Below are 18875 nucleotides of genomic sequence, written 5' to 3' on the forward strand. Positions count from 1 at the left end.
CCCACTCTGCCTTTATTCAGGAAATTTAAAAAAGTATATATATATATATATATATACATACTTTTTTAAATTTACTACACTTCTCCAGTCCGAACGACATTCCAATGTCATTGCTGTATAGCCTGGTAGTGTGGATCAGTGAATCGATGTCTCGTTCACTCTTGGCATACAGCTTGATGTCATCCATCCATATGTATATATATATATATATATATATATATATATATATATATATATATATATATATATATATATATATATATATATATATATATATATATATATATATATATAATCAACTAATTGATTTCTTTATATTTAAATAAGAATTTGGGATAGTAACAAGACATTTTGAGATACATTACTTGAAATTTTCAGACATAGTGGGAATTCTGACATAATAACTCAAAACTCTGAGGCATATAACTTAAAAATTTGAGATAACCTGAAATCTGAGGACAATAACCTGCAATTTTGATATAGTAATAATTTAAAATTTTGACTTAGCTTCTTGTGTTTTTTTTCCTGGGCCATTTGTTTCTTCATGTATTTCTGTAAAATATAAATCTGCTTGCAAATCTGTTCGTACATCTTCTTAGTAGACGATCTTCAGCGATTCCCTCGTCATTTGTCACGTGACTGACATGTTTACATCCAGGTTCTTCTCGTTTAACTTCCGGAACTGCGCAGTAGGAGTCAGCTGACAGTTGTGGTCAAGCAACCAGTGAAACATCTCAGCTGAAGAGACCCTGAACGGAGGAGGGGGGGAAAGCCTCTTTTTTGTCTCCAGAACCGTAACGGCCGCGGAGAAACGGACAGCCGTTACCTCCTTAGATACCCGGCCACGTCTTCCCGCCTTCCACGCAATGAGTATCAGCGCTCCGAGAGGCCTGGCCAGCTCGGGGCAAAAGCCCATCACGGAGATTCTCCACCCGCTGTCCGCCGCCGAGGAGCCGCTCTCCCCCGGGCCAGATGTCACCGTCAGCGGTGGAAGGGATAAGGTAGGATCTGATGGGGCTTCACCGACGGTGGGGGATGGAAAGAGGACGCTTACCCAAACAAAACCCCTCTTTGATTAAAGTGTTTTACGGCTGACGCCAGTGTTTATCATTCCCCCTGTTAATAAGTAGGAGAAAACCGATGCAAGTTTAAAGAGGAAACTGTGGAAAACACTCATTTCTGTTTGCATTTGAGGTTTTAGAGCACATGGCTGAACCCTCTGAGTCTGCCACTAAATCAGTGCTGAAACAGCAAATTCACCTAGTTTGGATATCTTGCCCAAATTAATCGACACAAACTCGCAAGTAAAACCGTATTTAAGATGGATTATGTGTGTACGTGGGCATGGCATCCATCTCAACCCCGGTGAGCTGAGTAAACAAAGTTGGGCCATCCAAGCATATCACATGGCTTTTATTCTCCCTGCTTCTGCTGCTGCTGTGTTTACTGTAGTAACAACTGTAGCAACCACTTTGGTACTGAGGTTAATTATTGCCTACAGGAGATGCTGTAATACTGCCAGTATGAAGCTTCTTGGCATCATTATGGTTGTGGCTTTTCCTTGTACATGATTACCCAGGCCAAATGGGTCTGGCTCCTGTCAAACCATTTGTCCAGTCATTTTAACAAAATGGAAATGCCACAGGCTCCAGAGCAGGTCTAATATCATTCTATTTAGATAAGAGATCTTATTTTTCTTAGGATCTGGTGTATAATGTTAAACACCGAAATTGCATGCCTAAGAGTGCTTTTAGTTCCTTAAAGAAGCTGTAGGAAACAAACACCACAATAACCCATTAAGCATACTGCAGCTCAAGTGGTCTGAGTGGGAACTAATCAAAAGGGAACTGGACTCCTGCACCTTCCTTGCTGTCTGTTTTCAGGCTTCATAAACTCTGGTCAATGATGGAAGACTTTGGACAATCACAGGCTGTTTCAGACCAGATCAGGTGAACAGTACAAAGAGCAAAAAAGTGCAAAGGAAGTAGAATTCACTCAGGTAGAGTGGACAAACGCAAATGTGATGAGTCAAAGGTTCGATCCCAAAGTCTGTGGGGGAGATGGATGCCCAATCTTGAAAAGTACACAAACATCCACGGCAAAAAAATTTGAGGGTGGGCAGGTGAGCAATAACACATCATATGTATAAAAAGATAATGACAGATGGAGGCTTTCTTTTATGATTAAAAATCCCAATTGCATCTGTCGGTGTGTGTACCGATGCAACAGATTTATCTAATAGGCGTGTGCCCATGTTGGTCTGTAGGGAGGGGTATGAAAGTGGTGCTAGATTGGATCAGTCACATAAAAATTGAAGTGCACATTTTCTTTATTACTGATTTTGATGTTCATTTGATTATTTTGAGGTCTGGGCTGTTGATAGGACAAAGCAAGGATTTACATTGTGTCACTTTGAGGTCTGAGAGAGAGTATGAAAGTGGTTGCATGAGCAAATTTAGCAAGTTCACAAGTGGCACAATTGCAGGCATTGGGACAGCAAAACAACTGATCACAGCAGCATAGGTCCTACTTGCTGCAGCTTTAACCTGCAAAAACAGGCACAGGTAGTTTGTGTTAACATAAACATGTATAATTTTTTTAAGTTGGCAAGTTCATATTTTAGGCGTGACCATAAGTGTTTAAAATATGCAAACATGTCCATAACAAAAAAAAGCTCAGGTGGAAATATTACATTGATGATGGTGAGGGTTAAATTCCATTCGGTGCTTGGTGACTCACTGACATGCTGTCGTGGCACTTGATGTATTTAGTAACACCTGTGCTCTAAATATCTGCTGATTGGCCACAATGCCGGGACTGGTTGTCACAAACATCTGTCAGCTCTGCCGTGTCTGTTAGACACATACAGTTTTCTTATTTTCCTCCTCACTGTCAGTGCGTACTGGACTCTCCTGTTGCTTATTAACATCAGCCCAATGCAATTATCTCAACTGTGATTACCAAAGCAGGTTAGCACCAAAGTGTTTAAAAAAAAAAAGAGAGAATTTACAGCATCAGCGCCCGTGTGTGTGTTTCCTGTGTGCACAGCAATGAGTGAAAGCAGTGTGAAGAAACTGTGTGGACAAACTGAGGGAAAGCACTTCTTTTGACAGCGATTGAAGTAGAAATTTATCCACAGACCCTCTTTTTCTTTTTTTCTTTTTCTTTTTAAAGAAAAGGTAATTGTGCTTGAACATGAGCCTCTCACACAACGAAAGTAGTTCCTTTTCTCATGTGATGCCATAGAAGACTCTGACAGCCGCTGAGATTTGTCACCAGAAAGTTCACAGAAAATCAAATGTTACATTACAAGTCCTCATTCCAGCGGTCCATAATAAAACTGTTTGTGTTATGTTGTTTCCTGCTAACAAAAATGATCCTTTGTGCAGTTTTTGGTTGCACCACTGATATTTTCACCCCTTATTTACATGTTTCTAGACAAGAATCAGAACAGAATTGGGGGAAAAGGCTTTTAGATACGCTGCCCCTGCTTCCTGGATCTGAATCTGGAGAAGGAACTGAAAGTATCAGAATTGGTTATCTTGGGGGAGTTTAAGTCCATCTTAAAGGAACGAGAGAATAACTCTTTTACTCAATGTGATTGTTTTTAATGTCGCTCTTAATTTGGTCTGTTATTGTATATTTTTCACATGTTTGTATGGGATATTGTATTTGTTTTAAGTGTTATATACTTATGTGGTACATGTATTTTGACTTTTGTTGCCATGATGCCAGGTCTCTCTTGGAAATGAGATTTTTTTTACCTGGATAAATAAAGGACTAATAAATAAAAATAAAAGAATACATGCGTTTTCCTGCAATATGCATCCAAAAGTGCTCAACAAAAAGATAATAGAACAGCATTAAAATCTTCTCAACTTCAATTCCATGCCAGTACAGCTTTAATAATTCATGATCAATTTTCTCCCAACATACATTGCGGGATATTGGCCCAGTGCACTCCTGAGACTGCACCTCTACTGTTAGCAGCACCTCTTAGTTAGTCTTCTAAACTATTATTTCTTAAGTAAGGCCCTTGGAAAGCAGTGACTTTTATATATTTACTTGGAAGATAAGATAAAAAAAAATTCTCAGTATTTCATGCCAGAGCTGTTTGTTTCCCTCCCATTATCCATCATTCAGTTAGGACAGTGTAGGAGATGTAGGATGTTTGCACGGGCCTAACAAGAGCGCCATTGACAGAGAGGGAAAAAAAACTGCAGTGGCAGCATCGGGATCTGTGTTTTACTCTTTGTTTGCAGAGTGCAGCATCTGTATTTTGGTGTCATGATGTTGTGGTTATCTGTTCACATGCAGGAAGTGGGGCTGACCAACGGGACGCCGGTTGAGACGCCGAGTCCGGCTTCTGCGTCCGTGCTGTTCAACAGGCTGCAGCTGGACGACGACTTGGACTCAGATGGCAGGGACCCCTACGCCGACACAGAAACCCACGACCTTTTCGTCACTGTCGACGACCCAAAGAAACACGTCTCCACCATGGAGACCTACATCACTTACAGAGTCTCCACCAAGGTCTGCTACAGGCTGGTGTCATGATAATGTGAACAAACTCTGTTTTATTTTATAGAAAATAATTGCTTAATTAAACTTTTATTTAGTGTTTTCTTTTATTTTTTTTTCCTTTTTTCTTCGACCTGCATTTAATGATGGCGCAGAGCTTTAATGCAGCTGCTGGAGGTTCTGAAAAATGCTGTGCTGTAGTGTTAAAATGAATATTTAATTAGAAAAACATACCAGTGAGGAAGGTGTAAGTTAAAGATACTCTGTGGTGTTTTTGACTTGCAGTGCATTGTTTTTATGACTGTGTAGCAGTGCAGCAGCACAGGTAGGGAAGCTACCTAACAAGGATGTAAACAGAGGAAAATATACTTGACACATTTGTATGGGCTTTGTCCACAGAGCACTTTAACAACTTAAGATGTGTAGATAGGAATCAGGCTTTTCTTGATGAAGCTGTGAAAGGTTACATGGTGACAGCTCATAGACTCTTATATATTGCAGTGGGTGTATTTTGTCTGTTTAATCACTGAGCCCCCTTTTTTTTTTTTCTAAATTCAGTTTTCACATCTCTTAATTTCTGCTGTTTTAAGAGATGTTTTAAGAGATTGCTGTTGTTAACCTCCAGTTTAAAGCCACAGACACACTGATGTTTTATCTCAAAAATACTGTGATGTAGAAATGTACATTAGTTATAGTTGCCAGCTTTTGTCACAGGAGCAGCAGCAGGCAAGAGAATGTTGCCACCTCCAGACAAAGAGAGAAATGGATGCTGGAGCAGAAATCATGTGTTAAATCTGTTAAATCTACACTTTTATGTGTATATGAGTTTTTTGTTTGTAAAGCTGTTGTTATTGCATTGTCCATTGTTAGAAAGGCATGGACACCAAATTCTGAACCCACAGTGAAACAAAGGGACAATTATGTGACAGATTGCCTGGTGCAATTTATTTTGCGGGTTTCGCGAGAAGGAGGGTAAGCCCGAAAGTAAAAATCTAGAAAAATATTTGATATATGAGGCTAAAATTTCACAATGTATGTATGTCCACATTTTAAAACCATAAAGGTTTCAAGTAAATCAGAGGTGGTTGTGCAGAAAATGTTTAAATAATTTATTTGAGATGGAATGAACCGGTTAGACCTGAATTTGCTTGTGTCCTGATAAAACGGGTCGTTTCAGATACATGAACCTTTCCTGGAAAATGATATTCCGCAAGGGAGATTCTGTAACTTGTGTTTAGCGGGTGGATCCTCTGTTTTTTGTTTTTTGTTTTTTTTTTTCTTCAGCGCTTAATGACATAAACCGATTCAGTGGGGAGACATGTCCAAGCAACCTTTGACCCTTGATGTTCAGAGAGACAGGAAGTGCATTTTTGTGTGTGTACACATGCACTGCCTAGTGTGAATACTAAATGATTTTCCCATTTCTTTCTTTCTAAATTAACTTAAACTGTTACAAAATAACTCACAAACGGTGTAAAGTTTACTCGGCCACAAAAGGCTGCGTTCATGGACCTGTTTGACTTTACCACCTTGTCACATGCTGGATTTTTCTAGCTCTTTCTTCCTTTTTTTTATATGAAGAATTTCATTTAGAAATGTTTGTGTGTGTTCTTCCTCAGACAACACGGATAGAGTTTGACCTGCCGGACTACTCTGTTCGGCGGCGCTATCAGGACTTTGACTGGCTGAGGACCAAGCTGGAGGACAGCCAGCCGACCCACCTCATCCCAGTAGGTTACACGAGCTTTGTTGCAACCAGCTGTGCCACTTGCCAATTAGAAACCTCTCACGCTCTCTTTTGCACTCCGGTCTTGTCCCCGCTCTGCCGTCGTCCTCCCATCTCCAGCCGTTACCAGAGAAGTTTGTGATGAAGGGCGTGGTCGATCGTTTTTCCGAGGAGTTTGTGGAGACGAGGATGAAGGCCCTGGACAAGTTCCTGAAACGAGTTGCAGACCACCCCGTCCTCTCCTTCAACCCTCATCTAAATGCTTTCCTTTCTGCCAAGGTGAGATGGGGGTCTCCCATGAAGAAAAGCAGATCCACTAATATATGAATATAGGTCAAAAAGAAAGGAAAATCATGAGTGCTGTTGCGTGATAAATGAAAATTCAAAAGGCTCAACCTCAGCTGTAAGCTTTCAGAAAAATATAAAACCACAAAATTTAGACCTCTTATTTCCTTGCTTAAAATGTCTTTAAGCAAAGTTTTTGTTGCTCTCTTTAAGACGAAAGACCTTCAAATGGTCTTAATCGCCACCAATACTCGATCTCCACTGAGAAGAGGAGAGGAGACACGATTACCATCATATTTTCTTTACTGTCTAACCTTTTGAAACTTATGTGGCTGCCTATTTATATCAAGATCATGCTGTTGCTCGCAGGACCTCAACAAACGTCAGGGTCTGGCCCTGCTATCCAAAGTGGGTGAGTCTGTGAAGAACGTGGCTGGAGGCTACAAGCTGCGAGTGCGACCTCCTGAGTTCTGCGCCATGGGAGAGTACCTGGACACCTTTAACCAGAAACTGGGAACCATCGACCGGATCGCTCAGAGGATCCTCAAAGAGCAATCAGGTAAGGGGCCGAGGAAATATTATTTAAGCATGATAATTCTTCCTCCTTCATCTATTTTCCAGAGAAGTCTGAGCACAGATGCCCTTACATGCCTTTCATCAGTCACCTGCCCAGCTTTTCTGGAGAGAATCTGAGGTGTTTGTAGGCTAGCCAGGGAGACATAACCTATTCAGAGTGTCCTGGCTGGCCAGTGGTCTTCTCTTAGCTGGACATGCCTGAAATACCTCATGTAGGAGGCGTAGGAGGCTCGTATCATCATCAAAAGTCCCAGACACCTTTGCTGTTACATATGGTGAACTGTTTATCTATTTTTTTCCATTCTAAATTAAACCCACAAAAGGAGAAATAATTATGCTGAATCATAAAAAAAAAAAGAAGAAGCTAAAAACCAGAAGAGAAGCTTTCGTTTGTATAGGATGTTTTTATTTTACCAAATATATTAAACTCCATGCTGACCCTTAGATGTATAAAGCACTATGGCTGGATAAAGAGTTAAATTCTCTAGAGTTGCTTACCCCATTCGTGTATTTTAGGCACACGCAGGAAGCAGCCAAATTCATATGGTGCTGTGCTCTTTGCAGCGTAGCCTCAGTGACTATAGAGGAGCTATTTGTATGTTTACCACTGTGCTTGTGGTTACAGATGAACTTCATCGAGGCTACTTCTTCCAAATGTGTATTTTAGGCACCAGCAAGCAACGAGTGCATATAGTGCATTGGAGCTTGCTCTTTATATTACGTTTCTTGGCCATTTTGCTGGTAGCATTTTGTAGCATCGGCGTTTGAATTTCATGTGCGATCGTCCAGTCTGTACCGGGGACACAAGCAATGAGTTTTAGGATGAGTTGATATGCAGTATTGACTGTGGAGTGTGTTTGTTTGAAGAGGAATCCACAGACCTTTGGGCCTTGTGGTTGATAACTGCAGGCCTAACTCATGCATGAAAAGTGACTGTGTAAATAACTGCCACCAGCCACGTGAAGTGCTGCTCGGCACCATCTGTTCAAGTTGTAGACCAGTGGCTGTCCGCGGCGGCCTTGTTAGAGGAGATAAGATGGAAACTGATGACTGTAAATAATAAAGACCTGTGAGGTGATGGAGTGTAATCCAATCCAATTTTTTTTATAAAGCACTTTAAAATACCCAGCACAAGACCAAAGTGCTGTACAGAAAATAAGTTAAAAACAATAGTGTAAAAAAAAAAAACTATGCTTGTGGCTTTGCTGTGATTTATTTCCCAGCACTAGTACTCTGCAGTAACTCTGACTTTAAGAAGTCAGATCTGACCTAACCAACTCTTTCACCCCATCTCTCGACTAGAGTATCTAACTGAGCTACGCGAGTATGGTACAGTCTATGCCAGTTGGGCGGGGTCAGAGGAGGAGCTGCAGCGCCCTCTGGAGGGCGTGGCTGGCTGTGTGACGACGTGCTGCGGCGCGCTGGAGGACATGAGCGAGAACATGGGCCAGGACTTTCTACCCGTGCTCAGAGAATACATTCTCTACATCGAATCAATGAAGGTAGGGAGTTGGTGGCACTAAAAACGTGTAACGTCTGCTTGATGTGTCAAGAAAAGGGAACAAAATAAAGTGTTCTAATTTCTGCTAATTAGTCCCCGGGTGTAGGTTAAACAAAAATTTAGCGTTAACTGTTTAGAATTTTTTGGACATTTTATACTAACTCATAGTAATTAATTGGCTGATGATAACATTCATGGCCAGATGAGGCCTGTTCTCTTGTTATTTCATGACAGATAAAAGATCAACATGAAGTCCAAAGAGATATGCAAGTGAAAAAAGCGATTGTTAGGCTGAAAAGACAAAGCGAGAGAGTTGCTTAACTTGCTTGAAAAGAATGAAAGCCCTGGCAAGCTCATCAAAACCAAAAGACCCGAAAGAGCACAGAAAACAACTGAAGTCGATGATGACAGAATTATTTCCATGGCCAAGAAAACCTCCCTTCACAACATCTAACTAAGCCAAGAACACTCTTGAGATGGTGCGTACATCATTGTCAAGGTCTAAAATCAAGAGATGCCTTCATGAGTGTAAATAAAGAGGGTTTACAACAAGACGCAAACCACTGGTTACACTCTGGAGCACGAGGACCAGATTAGTATTGGCCAAAAAACTTCTTTGCATAGATGAACCGTTTACCAGAATGATGGGATGATGGGAAGTGAAACAAAAACAGCTCCTGACCTGGAGCATACAACATCATCTGTTATGGCTGCCTGTGAAACCAGGGCACTAATGTGTATTGATGCTGCTGATAGACGAGCAGGGTGAATTGGGAGTCATACAGGGCCGTACACTCAGCAAAATGGGGCAGAACTGATCAGACAGTGTTTAACAGTACAAATGGATAATGACGCAAAGCAAAACAACCAGGGGGTTTCTCAAGGCAAAGAAAGGGAATGTTTTTAAAAGTCAACCTGATGTCACTCCAGAGCGTGCTTTTCAGTTACTGAAAGCAAAAAACCCACTGAAGGATAAAATAAAGGCCTGGAAGGGAAACACAGCTTTTTGTGATGTCCATAGGTTCTACACTTTGGGTGGTCATTGACTGCAAAAGGGTTTCATGACAATCCTCATAAAATGATGTTAGCTTGTCCAGTTAGTTTTGAGCCTGTGGAGATGTGGGGTCTGTGTATAAACATAGCAATATTCCTCAACAGTTATTTTGTTAAACCAGAATTAAAGCAGAACATCTGCACTTCAACCACATCTCGACTGTGCAGGCAGAGAGAGGCAAAACTACAAAAACCGTGTCATTGTCTCAAACCTAGTGACAAAAAGAAGCAAACTTATGTGAAATTAAAATATTTTTGCCTGTTTCTTTCCAAACTAAAAAGAAAAAAAGATGTCTGGTTTGCTGAGCTAAAATTAGCAGAGGAAAGTTCTACTGAAGTTTTCCACTGTAAACACATTTATAGGTTTTGGATGGAAAAGAGTGGAAACGGCAGTTCTGCTCGGTTCACAGGCACAAGCTTAAAAATGTGTAATGTTTAACCGTGGATTAGTTTCATTTATTTATAGCGGAGAACATAAGGAAGATACGCGGGGGCAGAAATTTACCCAGAACAGCATAAAGTGCGAGTCCTTCTGCCTGCACACAGTCGAGCAGCGACTGCTTTCATCACCTTTGAACCTGAATAGAGGAAGTATGGTGTGAGATTCTGCATGTGTCATGTCCTGTCCTCGCCAAGCTCCTGATTCAGCATCTCTGTCTCAGTTTAACAGTTTGCACATGTTGTCTTTCTTATAAAATACTTCGGACAGTGTCACATTAAGGGTGCAAAATAAAACGTATGACCTTCTCTGTCTGTTTACAGAATGTTTTAAGGAAGCGAGACCAGAGCCAAGCGGAGTACGAAGGCCGTCTAGAAGCAGCCGTATTGCGCAAACAAGAGGACAGAACGCCCGTGAGCCTTCCCCTTCCTTTCATCTGAATCTGCCGTTTCTGCATTTGTCACTTCTGGGAGCGTCTTTACTTTTCACTGGCATTCTTAGAATTGAAAACTTAATAAATTACAAGTTAAGAGATCATTCTTCAGGTGACCAGGTTAGATTTGTCGGATGTTAAATAAAGTCGTTCATTTTTATCTTTTGCCCATACAAACATCACAGGATTTAATACACACCCCATCCTCACCAACGCTTCTGCACCGCTCGAGCGGCGATGTTGTTTGTGATTCTTGTCCTGTAAATTAGTCCTGTATTATGTCCCCTATGGCTCCTGTAGCTGATGTTGTTTGTGTTATACCAGATACCAGCGGAGGTAGAGAAATGCCAGGACAAAATGGAGTGTTTCAACGCTGACCTGAAGGCAGACTGGGAGCGCTGGCAGAGCAACAAGAGACAAGACTTCAAGCAGCTTCTCACCGGCATGGCCGACAAAAACGTCACCCATTATGAAAAGGTACGCCTGTGTAATTTCTGTAAAAACACTCCAGCTTTTAGCCTCAGGCAGCACACGAGCTGTTCTTAAAGGTCACCGGAGACACTCCCACTGATACCAGTGTTTCCAGTTTTATAGTGGTATAAAGACTGAAAACAGTGGAGCAGTTAGGGAGACGCTAAATGATGTGCAGCCGTCGGGGGGGGGGGGGGAGGGTCAACAGATGACAAGAAGACAAACGCTAACCTCTCTCCAAAGTGATCCCATCTATTCATGCGTACAGAGTCTGCACTTAATTTAAGATATAAAAAACAGGTTCATTTTTTCAGTTTCTTATTATTTGAGTTTAAAAAAAAGTTTATGTAGACTAGAGAAATATTATTTAATGATGCGAGCACAACTCAGTATTACTATAAATGAACTTTAACTGTTGGTCGCCGTCGTTGCACTGATTACGCACAACTCTCACCTTGTTTTTGGTTTTCTCTACGTGGAAAACGCACATGCTTAGGATGAGCAGGCGTGCAGTCAGTCCACATAATTACCTCCTGTCCCGTTTTCTTGACTACAACTGTAGGATGTCATGAGGCCTAGGAAAGGTGTGAAAGACTTGCTAACAATATAATGATCTCAAGAAGACGGACTACAAATTCTCATCTTGTTTCTTTCATGTGCTTTAATTACAAAGGTTGTTTATTTGTTCTTCTCATGATCTCATGATCTTGTGTATGTTTATTTTTCAATGCATAAAAATAACAAACAGTATTTAGTTTGTTAGCCTTATCCTCCCTGAAATTTCTCTGAAACTGTTCAAGCGCATTCGCTCATTAGCCCGTAGAGACTGTTTTGTACTCATGTGTGAGTGCTAGAGCCATCTGACTTTTTTTTATTATCTGGTAGATCCTCAGCAGCCTCTGTGGCAGATGTGTGGAATCACTGTACAGATTTCTGAGCTCTCACTGTGAAAACATGACTTTTACAAACATAAATCTTTCAGAGCAGCCTCAGAACTCACCTAAATAATTCCAATCTTTCCCTTTTACCTCATTCTTTCCCCACGTCGGCCGACTCTTCGTCCTTCTCCGCCCTGCGCAGTGCCAGGCAGCGTGGGAGTCGCTCATAACTCTCCTCCAGGACAAACAGACTGAAGACAAAACGAGTGAGACGAACTGAAACATCTCTCTATCTCTTTCTCTCCGTCTCTCCACACACACTCTCTCGTTCATGCCACGGAAAAAGACCAACAGGGCAGCAGGTTTACCTGCTGGACTCGGGGCCCCTGTTCTCCTGTGAGATGATTGTATGAGGGGAGTCGTCTCCCTCTAAGATTTTGGTCCGCTAAGGAGGAAACATACGGTGCATTCGAGGACAGCTAGGAAAAGAGGAGAAACCTACTATGTATAGTTTTTGTTTCTTTTTTGACTTTTTCTACTTTATATTTCGAGTTAACAGTCGGTTGCCAACGCTGCTTTGTATTTATTTAACCGCAGTCTCTTACTCAACGCTCTCCCATTTTCATACTGAGAAAACTGTTCATGAAGGTGTTGCTGCTGTGTGGGTCTATGAAGTATCTTAGGTTTGTTTCAGATGTGTTCAAAACATCCTCAAGATGTTTTTTGTTTTTTTTCTTTGTCCTGCCAGGTTGTAAAAGCCTCTGGGAAATACGACAGTGAATGAACAGGAATTTACTCTCTTGTACTCAAAGCACCACACCTGTTGTTTTTTGTTGTTTTTTACTCTATACTTTTACCAAAGGTCACAAACTTCACCCCTGTCGTTCCTGCACCTGTTATTAAAAATAACCCACAAAAATCAGGTGGTATGTGAAAAATGTTCAAGTGGGACCTCTGCGTGTTTTCCCTAAGGGACACTTTAGTATGTCTTGGTTTTTGTTTTTGTTTTTTGCTACAAACCCTCACAGATAAATGGAGATAAACAGTGTTCAGCGATGACGATGAAGGTGCCTACAGAAGAAAACAAGGTCTTGCCATTTATAAATCACCATTTTGGGCTATAATCTCTGGTCTCACTAACTCAAACTTATGAGAAAATAACTTGAAATTTTGAGATTATAACTCAGATTTTTAAGTTACAGGTAGCAAAAAGTTTTATTTTTTTTTTGTTTGTTTGTTTTTTTAAGTGATGGCAACAAGCTTCTATGGGCGTCTGAGCTGAACGCTGAGGTTTGTCTGAGAGGTCACTTTGTGGAAGGTGGAGTTTTTAAGAGAACAGCGGCTCCACCTTGTGGCCAAGCTGTTAATAGTTTTCTCCCATGCTTTTGAAATGAGGGGGAAGTGAAGAAGTGAGCTACCTCTTTTGGCTTCTCTTGATATCGTCTTTCTCTCACCATTCCCATTTATACCCTTCCTCTTCTTCTTTAAGCAAAGACTTACCTCAGTTGGTGACGTTAACGGTGCATTTGGTTCATAATAATAAGGTAAAGGCTCCAGTGGTAAGAAGACGTAAATGTTTTACCATTGGATTTTTTTTTTTTTAAATTAACTTATTATTATTTCCTTGCCTAAGTGATAAAACCCTGCACTGAAGCATGCATAACCATCCCTAAGAAAGCCATGAATCCTGAATATAAGGTGTCAGTGTGTTCATGCTGCTGGCTTACAGAGGAACTAAAACCTCTGGGGCTAGTGGAAAAATCCCTGCTGTGTCATGTTAAGAGTGAGACATTGCAAAAAACAAACAAACAAAAAACGACACCCTGAGCGATGCAACACATTACTTTAAATTCTTAAATTGCCTGTTTTAACCAAACGGGCTGAGACTGAGGTACTGAACAGCATGGAAACCCTCTGCGGTGCAGCTCTGTTAGCAATCTGCTCAGCTGTGACTCATGGGATAATGAGGTGGAGCCCTGTATGTGAGGCACACTTTTTGCATCACACTCCTTTATTATTTTCCAACTCCTGAATGGGAAAAATCCCCTCACTGCAATCATAATATTTAAAACTTTCTGATTTACTGCCAACACAGGAAAGCTTATTCTGCTTTCCTTTTACTCTGAAAGTAGCTAAAACCTGACCAATGACGCCCAGGCAGACTCAGTCATGTGACATTTCCACAGTCACCACGTTTTGTCCTCCTGTTGGTTAAGAGTTTCTCCTTCACTGACAGGATTTCCAGACTAGAGCTGCTTTCAGATTTTGTTACAATCAAGTAAAGTAGCCGTCACATTACTGAGCCTGCGCCTCCATGCAACCAAATGCAAGCGCTGCAGCATCCTGACGAGGCGTCTGCAGCTGCCAGTGAACTGGGTTTATTTTGTTCTCTCTCTTTTTTTATTGTCCTTATCTACTTTTGCCTTTCACATTTTACCCTTAAGCTTTAAAAGAGTGAAGCAGCTACTCTGTAACTAGTAGAAGTCAACAATGTGAATAAAAAGTATCTTTATGGATGGAGGCAGCTGCAGTGGAGCGGCCTATGGATGCACCAGGGCTAAAAGGGAAAATCCAAAGATTTACTACGATCATTTTTGCCCATACTGTTGTCCTATAATAACTCCATTGCATTTGAATAGCTCAAACCTTAGAGTTTGACTGTAAAGTTCTAGTAGTAGTCCACTAGTAGTGCTATTGAGCAGTATTTGTAGCTGCTCCCACATTGATTGTACTCATACAAACACATCAGGTGCCAGCTTTTATCAATTAAAGGGATCATACATCTGTTTATACTAAAGAAAACCCCAGATCGGTTTAAAAACATTAAATGTTTGCTTGTAGCTAAAACTCACTGAACCCTGAGTGCAGTTTGAGAAGTAACTGGATGAAATGTAGCATAAATATTACAAAAAAAACTAAAACAAATAAATATAATAAAGCTTGAAAAACACATTTCCTGTTCTGTTTAAGGTATAACATTGGTATCTGCTGAGGATTGTGAGTTGTTGTTGTTACTTGATTTCTTATCATTAGGCACTGGTGCATCTGTAGAGCATCGCTTTGGTGTAAATGAAGTAATTGACATGTGAGACACACATTTATGAAACTGGAGGGCATCTTTGGGATTTATATGAGTGCATAAAGATTTAAAAGGGATTAGAGATGTGCACGAACAGTGTAAACCTGCCACAACCAAAACAGATTTACTTTTGATGCACATTAAACCTCCAACAATAGCTCTGTTTAGTGTGATCAATGTTCTCTATTAGCCAGTGCCCTAGTATTATTATTATTATCATTATTATTATTATTATTATTATTATACTACATGTGCCTGCTGAATTGTTTTGCACTAAATATGTAGCTCAAGGCCCTGGCAGAAACTTCTGCTGGGGAAAAAAATTGTTTTTCTTTCTAATTTAATTTGCTGAAAAATTGAAAACAAACTGGTCTAAAGTCAGTTGAGACACATTCAAAAAATGCTGTATATGAAGCTGATTCAGGTTAAATCCTTCAAACAGGGACGTCTGTTATGAGCCTGTTGGAGGGGAGAGTTTTCATTCAAATATTTCCAGGCCAAACATCCTCCACCCCCAATGCCTCACTCTTCCTCTCATCGTCCCGGCAGCGTGGATTCGCACATGAAGATAAGATCTGATTTTCAGCACATGATTAATAAAAGCGACCAAGTCAGTCTAAACCTCAGATCACTTTTTTGTCTGTTATGGTTTTGTTTTTTTTTTTAAAACCTCTGTTCCTCCTCATTGTGTGCTGTTTACGTTCAGAGCCCTTATTGTACATTTGGATGTTAATAACAATTTTGTTGTAATTATAAATAAGCTTGTACATTGATGTTGTTTTTGATGCAATTTATCTTTAACACAAATTGGGGTTTTTCTGATATATTGGACCAATAATAAAAAGAATGAATGCATTTGATATTTTTCTGCTTCTGTAACTTTGTGTGTGTGTGTGTGTGTGTGTGTGTGTGTGTGTGTGTGTGTGTGTGTGTATTTATTTATGGTGCAACGATATTCGTATCGATATTGAACCGTTCGATACAGTGCTTTCGGTTCGGTACGCATATGTATCGAACAATACAAAATTTGTAATTTATTTTATCAACTTTCCTTCTGACAATGCTGTCTGTGTTGAGCGCTCAGTGGATCTGCGTTCGACTACTCCGCCTAGGCTCGACAGTGCAGCCTAGGCGGAGTAGTCCAACGCAGATTCACTGAGCGCTCAACACAGACAGCATCAGAAGGAAGAGCGCAGGGCAAGCTAGCAAGACAGAAGTTAAGCTCTCCTTGCAACATGGACCTCCCCCACCCTCATTCAGATCTGGCGTTTGGAATTATTTTGGTTTTCATGTGACGTATGACCCTGAAGGTAAGCGAGTCATGGACTAAAGTAAAACAGTATGTTGGATGTGCCATACAATGCTCAATTACATGGGTGGGAGCTAGTGTGTTAGCGCAGTTAGCTCGTTAACGTGTTGGCTGTCTAGCCCCATGCACGGGGCGATCGGCGGTAGCTCGTTAACGGAGATTTGCCATGTTGTGGCGTTAAGGTCATTTCAACGAGATTAACCTGAAAGCACTAGTGGGAACACAACGAATATGACTGCACATTTACTCCGACATCATCCTAGTGCAAAGACAAAAACAACAAGCATGCTACTAACTTTAGCCGAGTCATTTAGACAGCTGTTAGCACATGATTCTCCTTATGCTGCTGAGAATATAGCCCAGAAGAAGCGGATAGTATAGCTTTTATTTTGGAAAGAGACATTTCTCTGTAATAAACTCTCTTTTCCAAAGATGAGTGATTCCTCAATCAGATACAGGGCTTGCAATATCGCTAGCCCGACGTCCTGGAGCTAGCGATTTTTTCAGTCGAGCTACCAAAATCTATCTCTGCCCTGCCCGTCGGGCTATTGTAGGAAGGAAAAATATATGTCAATGCTTTTGCATTCTTTCGGAAATGTAGCTGGGTAATTATGTCATTGGCATCGGTGAGCCACTGTCAATATGTGACATATTGAAATCGAGTTTGAATTTGCGCTTGTTTTTTTGCTTTCACTTTGCAATCGTGCGAACTGTGTATAGAGAGCAACAGCACTGATCTGTGAGTGATGATAATTTGTGCACCAATTCCTCTGACATCGTCTTATTAATCGTTAGCTTACTATGCAAACATGACAAGTGAAATCTTCCGCAGCTTAAACATGTGAGAGGTTGATCGCGCAGAGAATCGCTGAGCTTATGTGAGTGCGCGCGTGTAAAAGCAGCAGGATTTATATTTGACTATGATGACCTGGATGACTGAGAACCTTCACAGACAGATATATATTTTAGTTCTGCTGAGCCAAATAAGACAGGTCAGGGTGAAGAAGTGACAGCCAAAGAAAAGCTTACCACAAAACGGAGAAGTTATGACAAATCAGACTATAAGGCAAAAAGAAAGTGCAGCTTTATGGTTTTATGGACAAAATAATTTCTGTGGCTGCAATATGACGAGCTAAATAACCAGGGCTGCACATAAGTGGTCCGCAGGTGCGCATTCGCTGTCAAAATAAAAAACACGCACAAGGGTTAGGGTTAAATTTAAAAACTGTACTTTTGTGTTAAAATATATATTTATAATTTTAATAAATGACAAATTAAAAAGGCATGAACATTTTTTTTGTATCGAAAAAATATCGAACCGTGACACCAAAGTATCGAACCGAACCGAACCGTGAATTTTGTGTATCGTTGCACCCCTAGTATGTATGTATGTATGTATGTATATGTATGTATGTATGTATGTATGTATGTATATATATGTATATAGTCATCAAAAAACTAAATATAATGCAGTTATGCTCTGGATGAAGAGGTTTAGAAAGGATTGAATATTTAAATATTCTTTCATACAGACAATTTAAAAACATCACAACAAGCCTTAATAATGTTTATTTAACAAAAAGATTTTTAGTGTCATTGCAGCTCGAACACCAACATAAGTTGCTCTTTATGTTTAATAATTTCATTTAAACTACAGCAGAAGCCCCCTTTTATGCACCGTCAACAAATAAAAGTGCAATAATGTGCAAATGCAAAATAACTATTACAAAAAAACCTTCATTTGGTTTCCTTCAATCAGTACTATAAGCACTACTTCAGCTATACAAACATGTCTACTAATAACTAAAATATGGCTTTAAATTTCTACATAAATTCATACACAGAACTGTACCAGTACCTTCAGACTTAGACAGATGAACATAAAGCACAATCAAATGAATTAGTGGGTCAATATGTAAGGATAATAAAAATATATAAAAGCAAACAAAAAGTTATGTCAAAAAAGATCCCTTAGACTGCCAGTAGTCGGTGTGCGAGAACGTCAAATGACACCAAACCTAAAGCTTTTCCTAAAATATGTGTTGTGAGCAGCTGACCGATGGTGATGATACACGGAGTCATGAGCGGGGGAGAATCCAGCAGTTTTTTCCCATCCACAGAACACTTGTCCACGCACTTGTGATCGTTTGCTAACGTTGCGCTGAATGTTTCAGGCACAACACATTTTTCCTTTTGTTTCCTTACGAACTGCGTCAGTAGGATTAATCTGTCAAATACGCAGCATTAGCTTCCTGTGAAACTTATTTCTTTGTGTTTCTGGCAGCAAAGAAATTAAGAGGTGACTGTTTTGTTAATAATTGGTTTGCCACTGGGCGCAGACAGGTGGTAAAATATTTGATATTTAAAAAATCAATAATATCCTCTGAGCAGCAAAAATTGGTTCAATCTAAAGAAAACTGGGCAATGTTTTGCTATGGTTTACAGATTGAACGTCGTGTTTCAGTCTTATAATGTGCAACAGTGCGCATCAGACTTATGGAGTATGTTTTTCTTTCAACTTTTTTGGGCTTGTTGCCCAATCTGTAGTGGCGTCTATGCAAGCCCTGCTGATTTAAAAAGCAGTGCATGCAATTAGTCCGTTGC

The 18875-nt window shown here is 40.4% G+C and overlaps 1 protein-coding gene across 1 annotated transcript; it reads left to right on the top strand.

Annotated features, from left to right (window-relative positions):
• The first annotated feature begins 561 nt into the window (after positions 1–561).
• snx30 (sorting nexin family member 30) lies at positions 562–15822 on the top strand. Its single transcript, XM_026174194.1, has 9 exons — positions 562–1001; positions 4318–4533; positions 6141–6251; positions 6368–6526; positions 6902–7091; positions 8411–8610; positions 10425–10514; positions 10859–11011; positions 12086–15822. Exons 1-9 carry the CDS (start codon positions 867–869, stop codon positions 12161–12163), a joined length of 1332 nt encoding a protein of 443 aa, XP_026029979.1. The 5' UTR covers positions 562–866; the 3' UTR covers positions 12164–15822.
• The last annotated feature ends 3053 nt before the right edge of the window (positions 15823–18875 follow it).

This window comes from Astatotilapia calliptera, chromosome 7, assembly GCF_900246225.1.
Source record: "Astatotilapia calliptera chromosome 7, fAstCal1.2, whole genome shotgun sequence".
In the NCBI taxonomy this organism is placed as follows: domain Eukaryota; kingdom Metazoa; phylum Chordata; class Actinopteri; order Cichliformes; family Cichlidae; genus Astatotilapia; species Astatotilapia calliptera.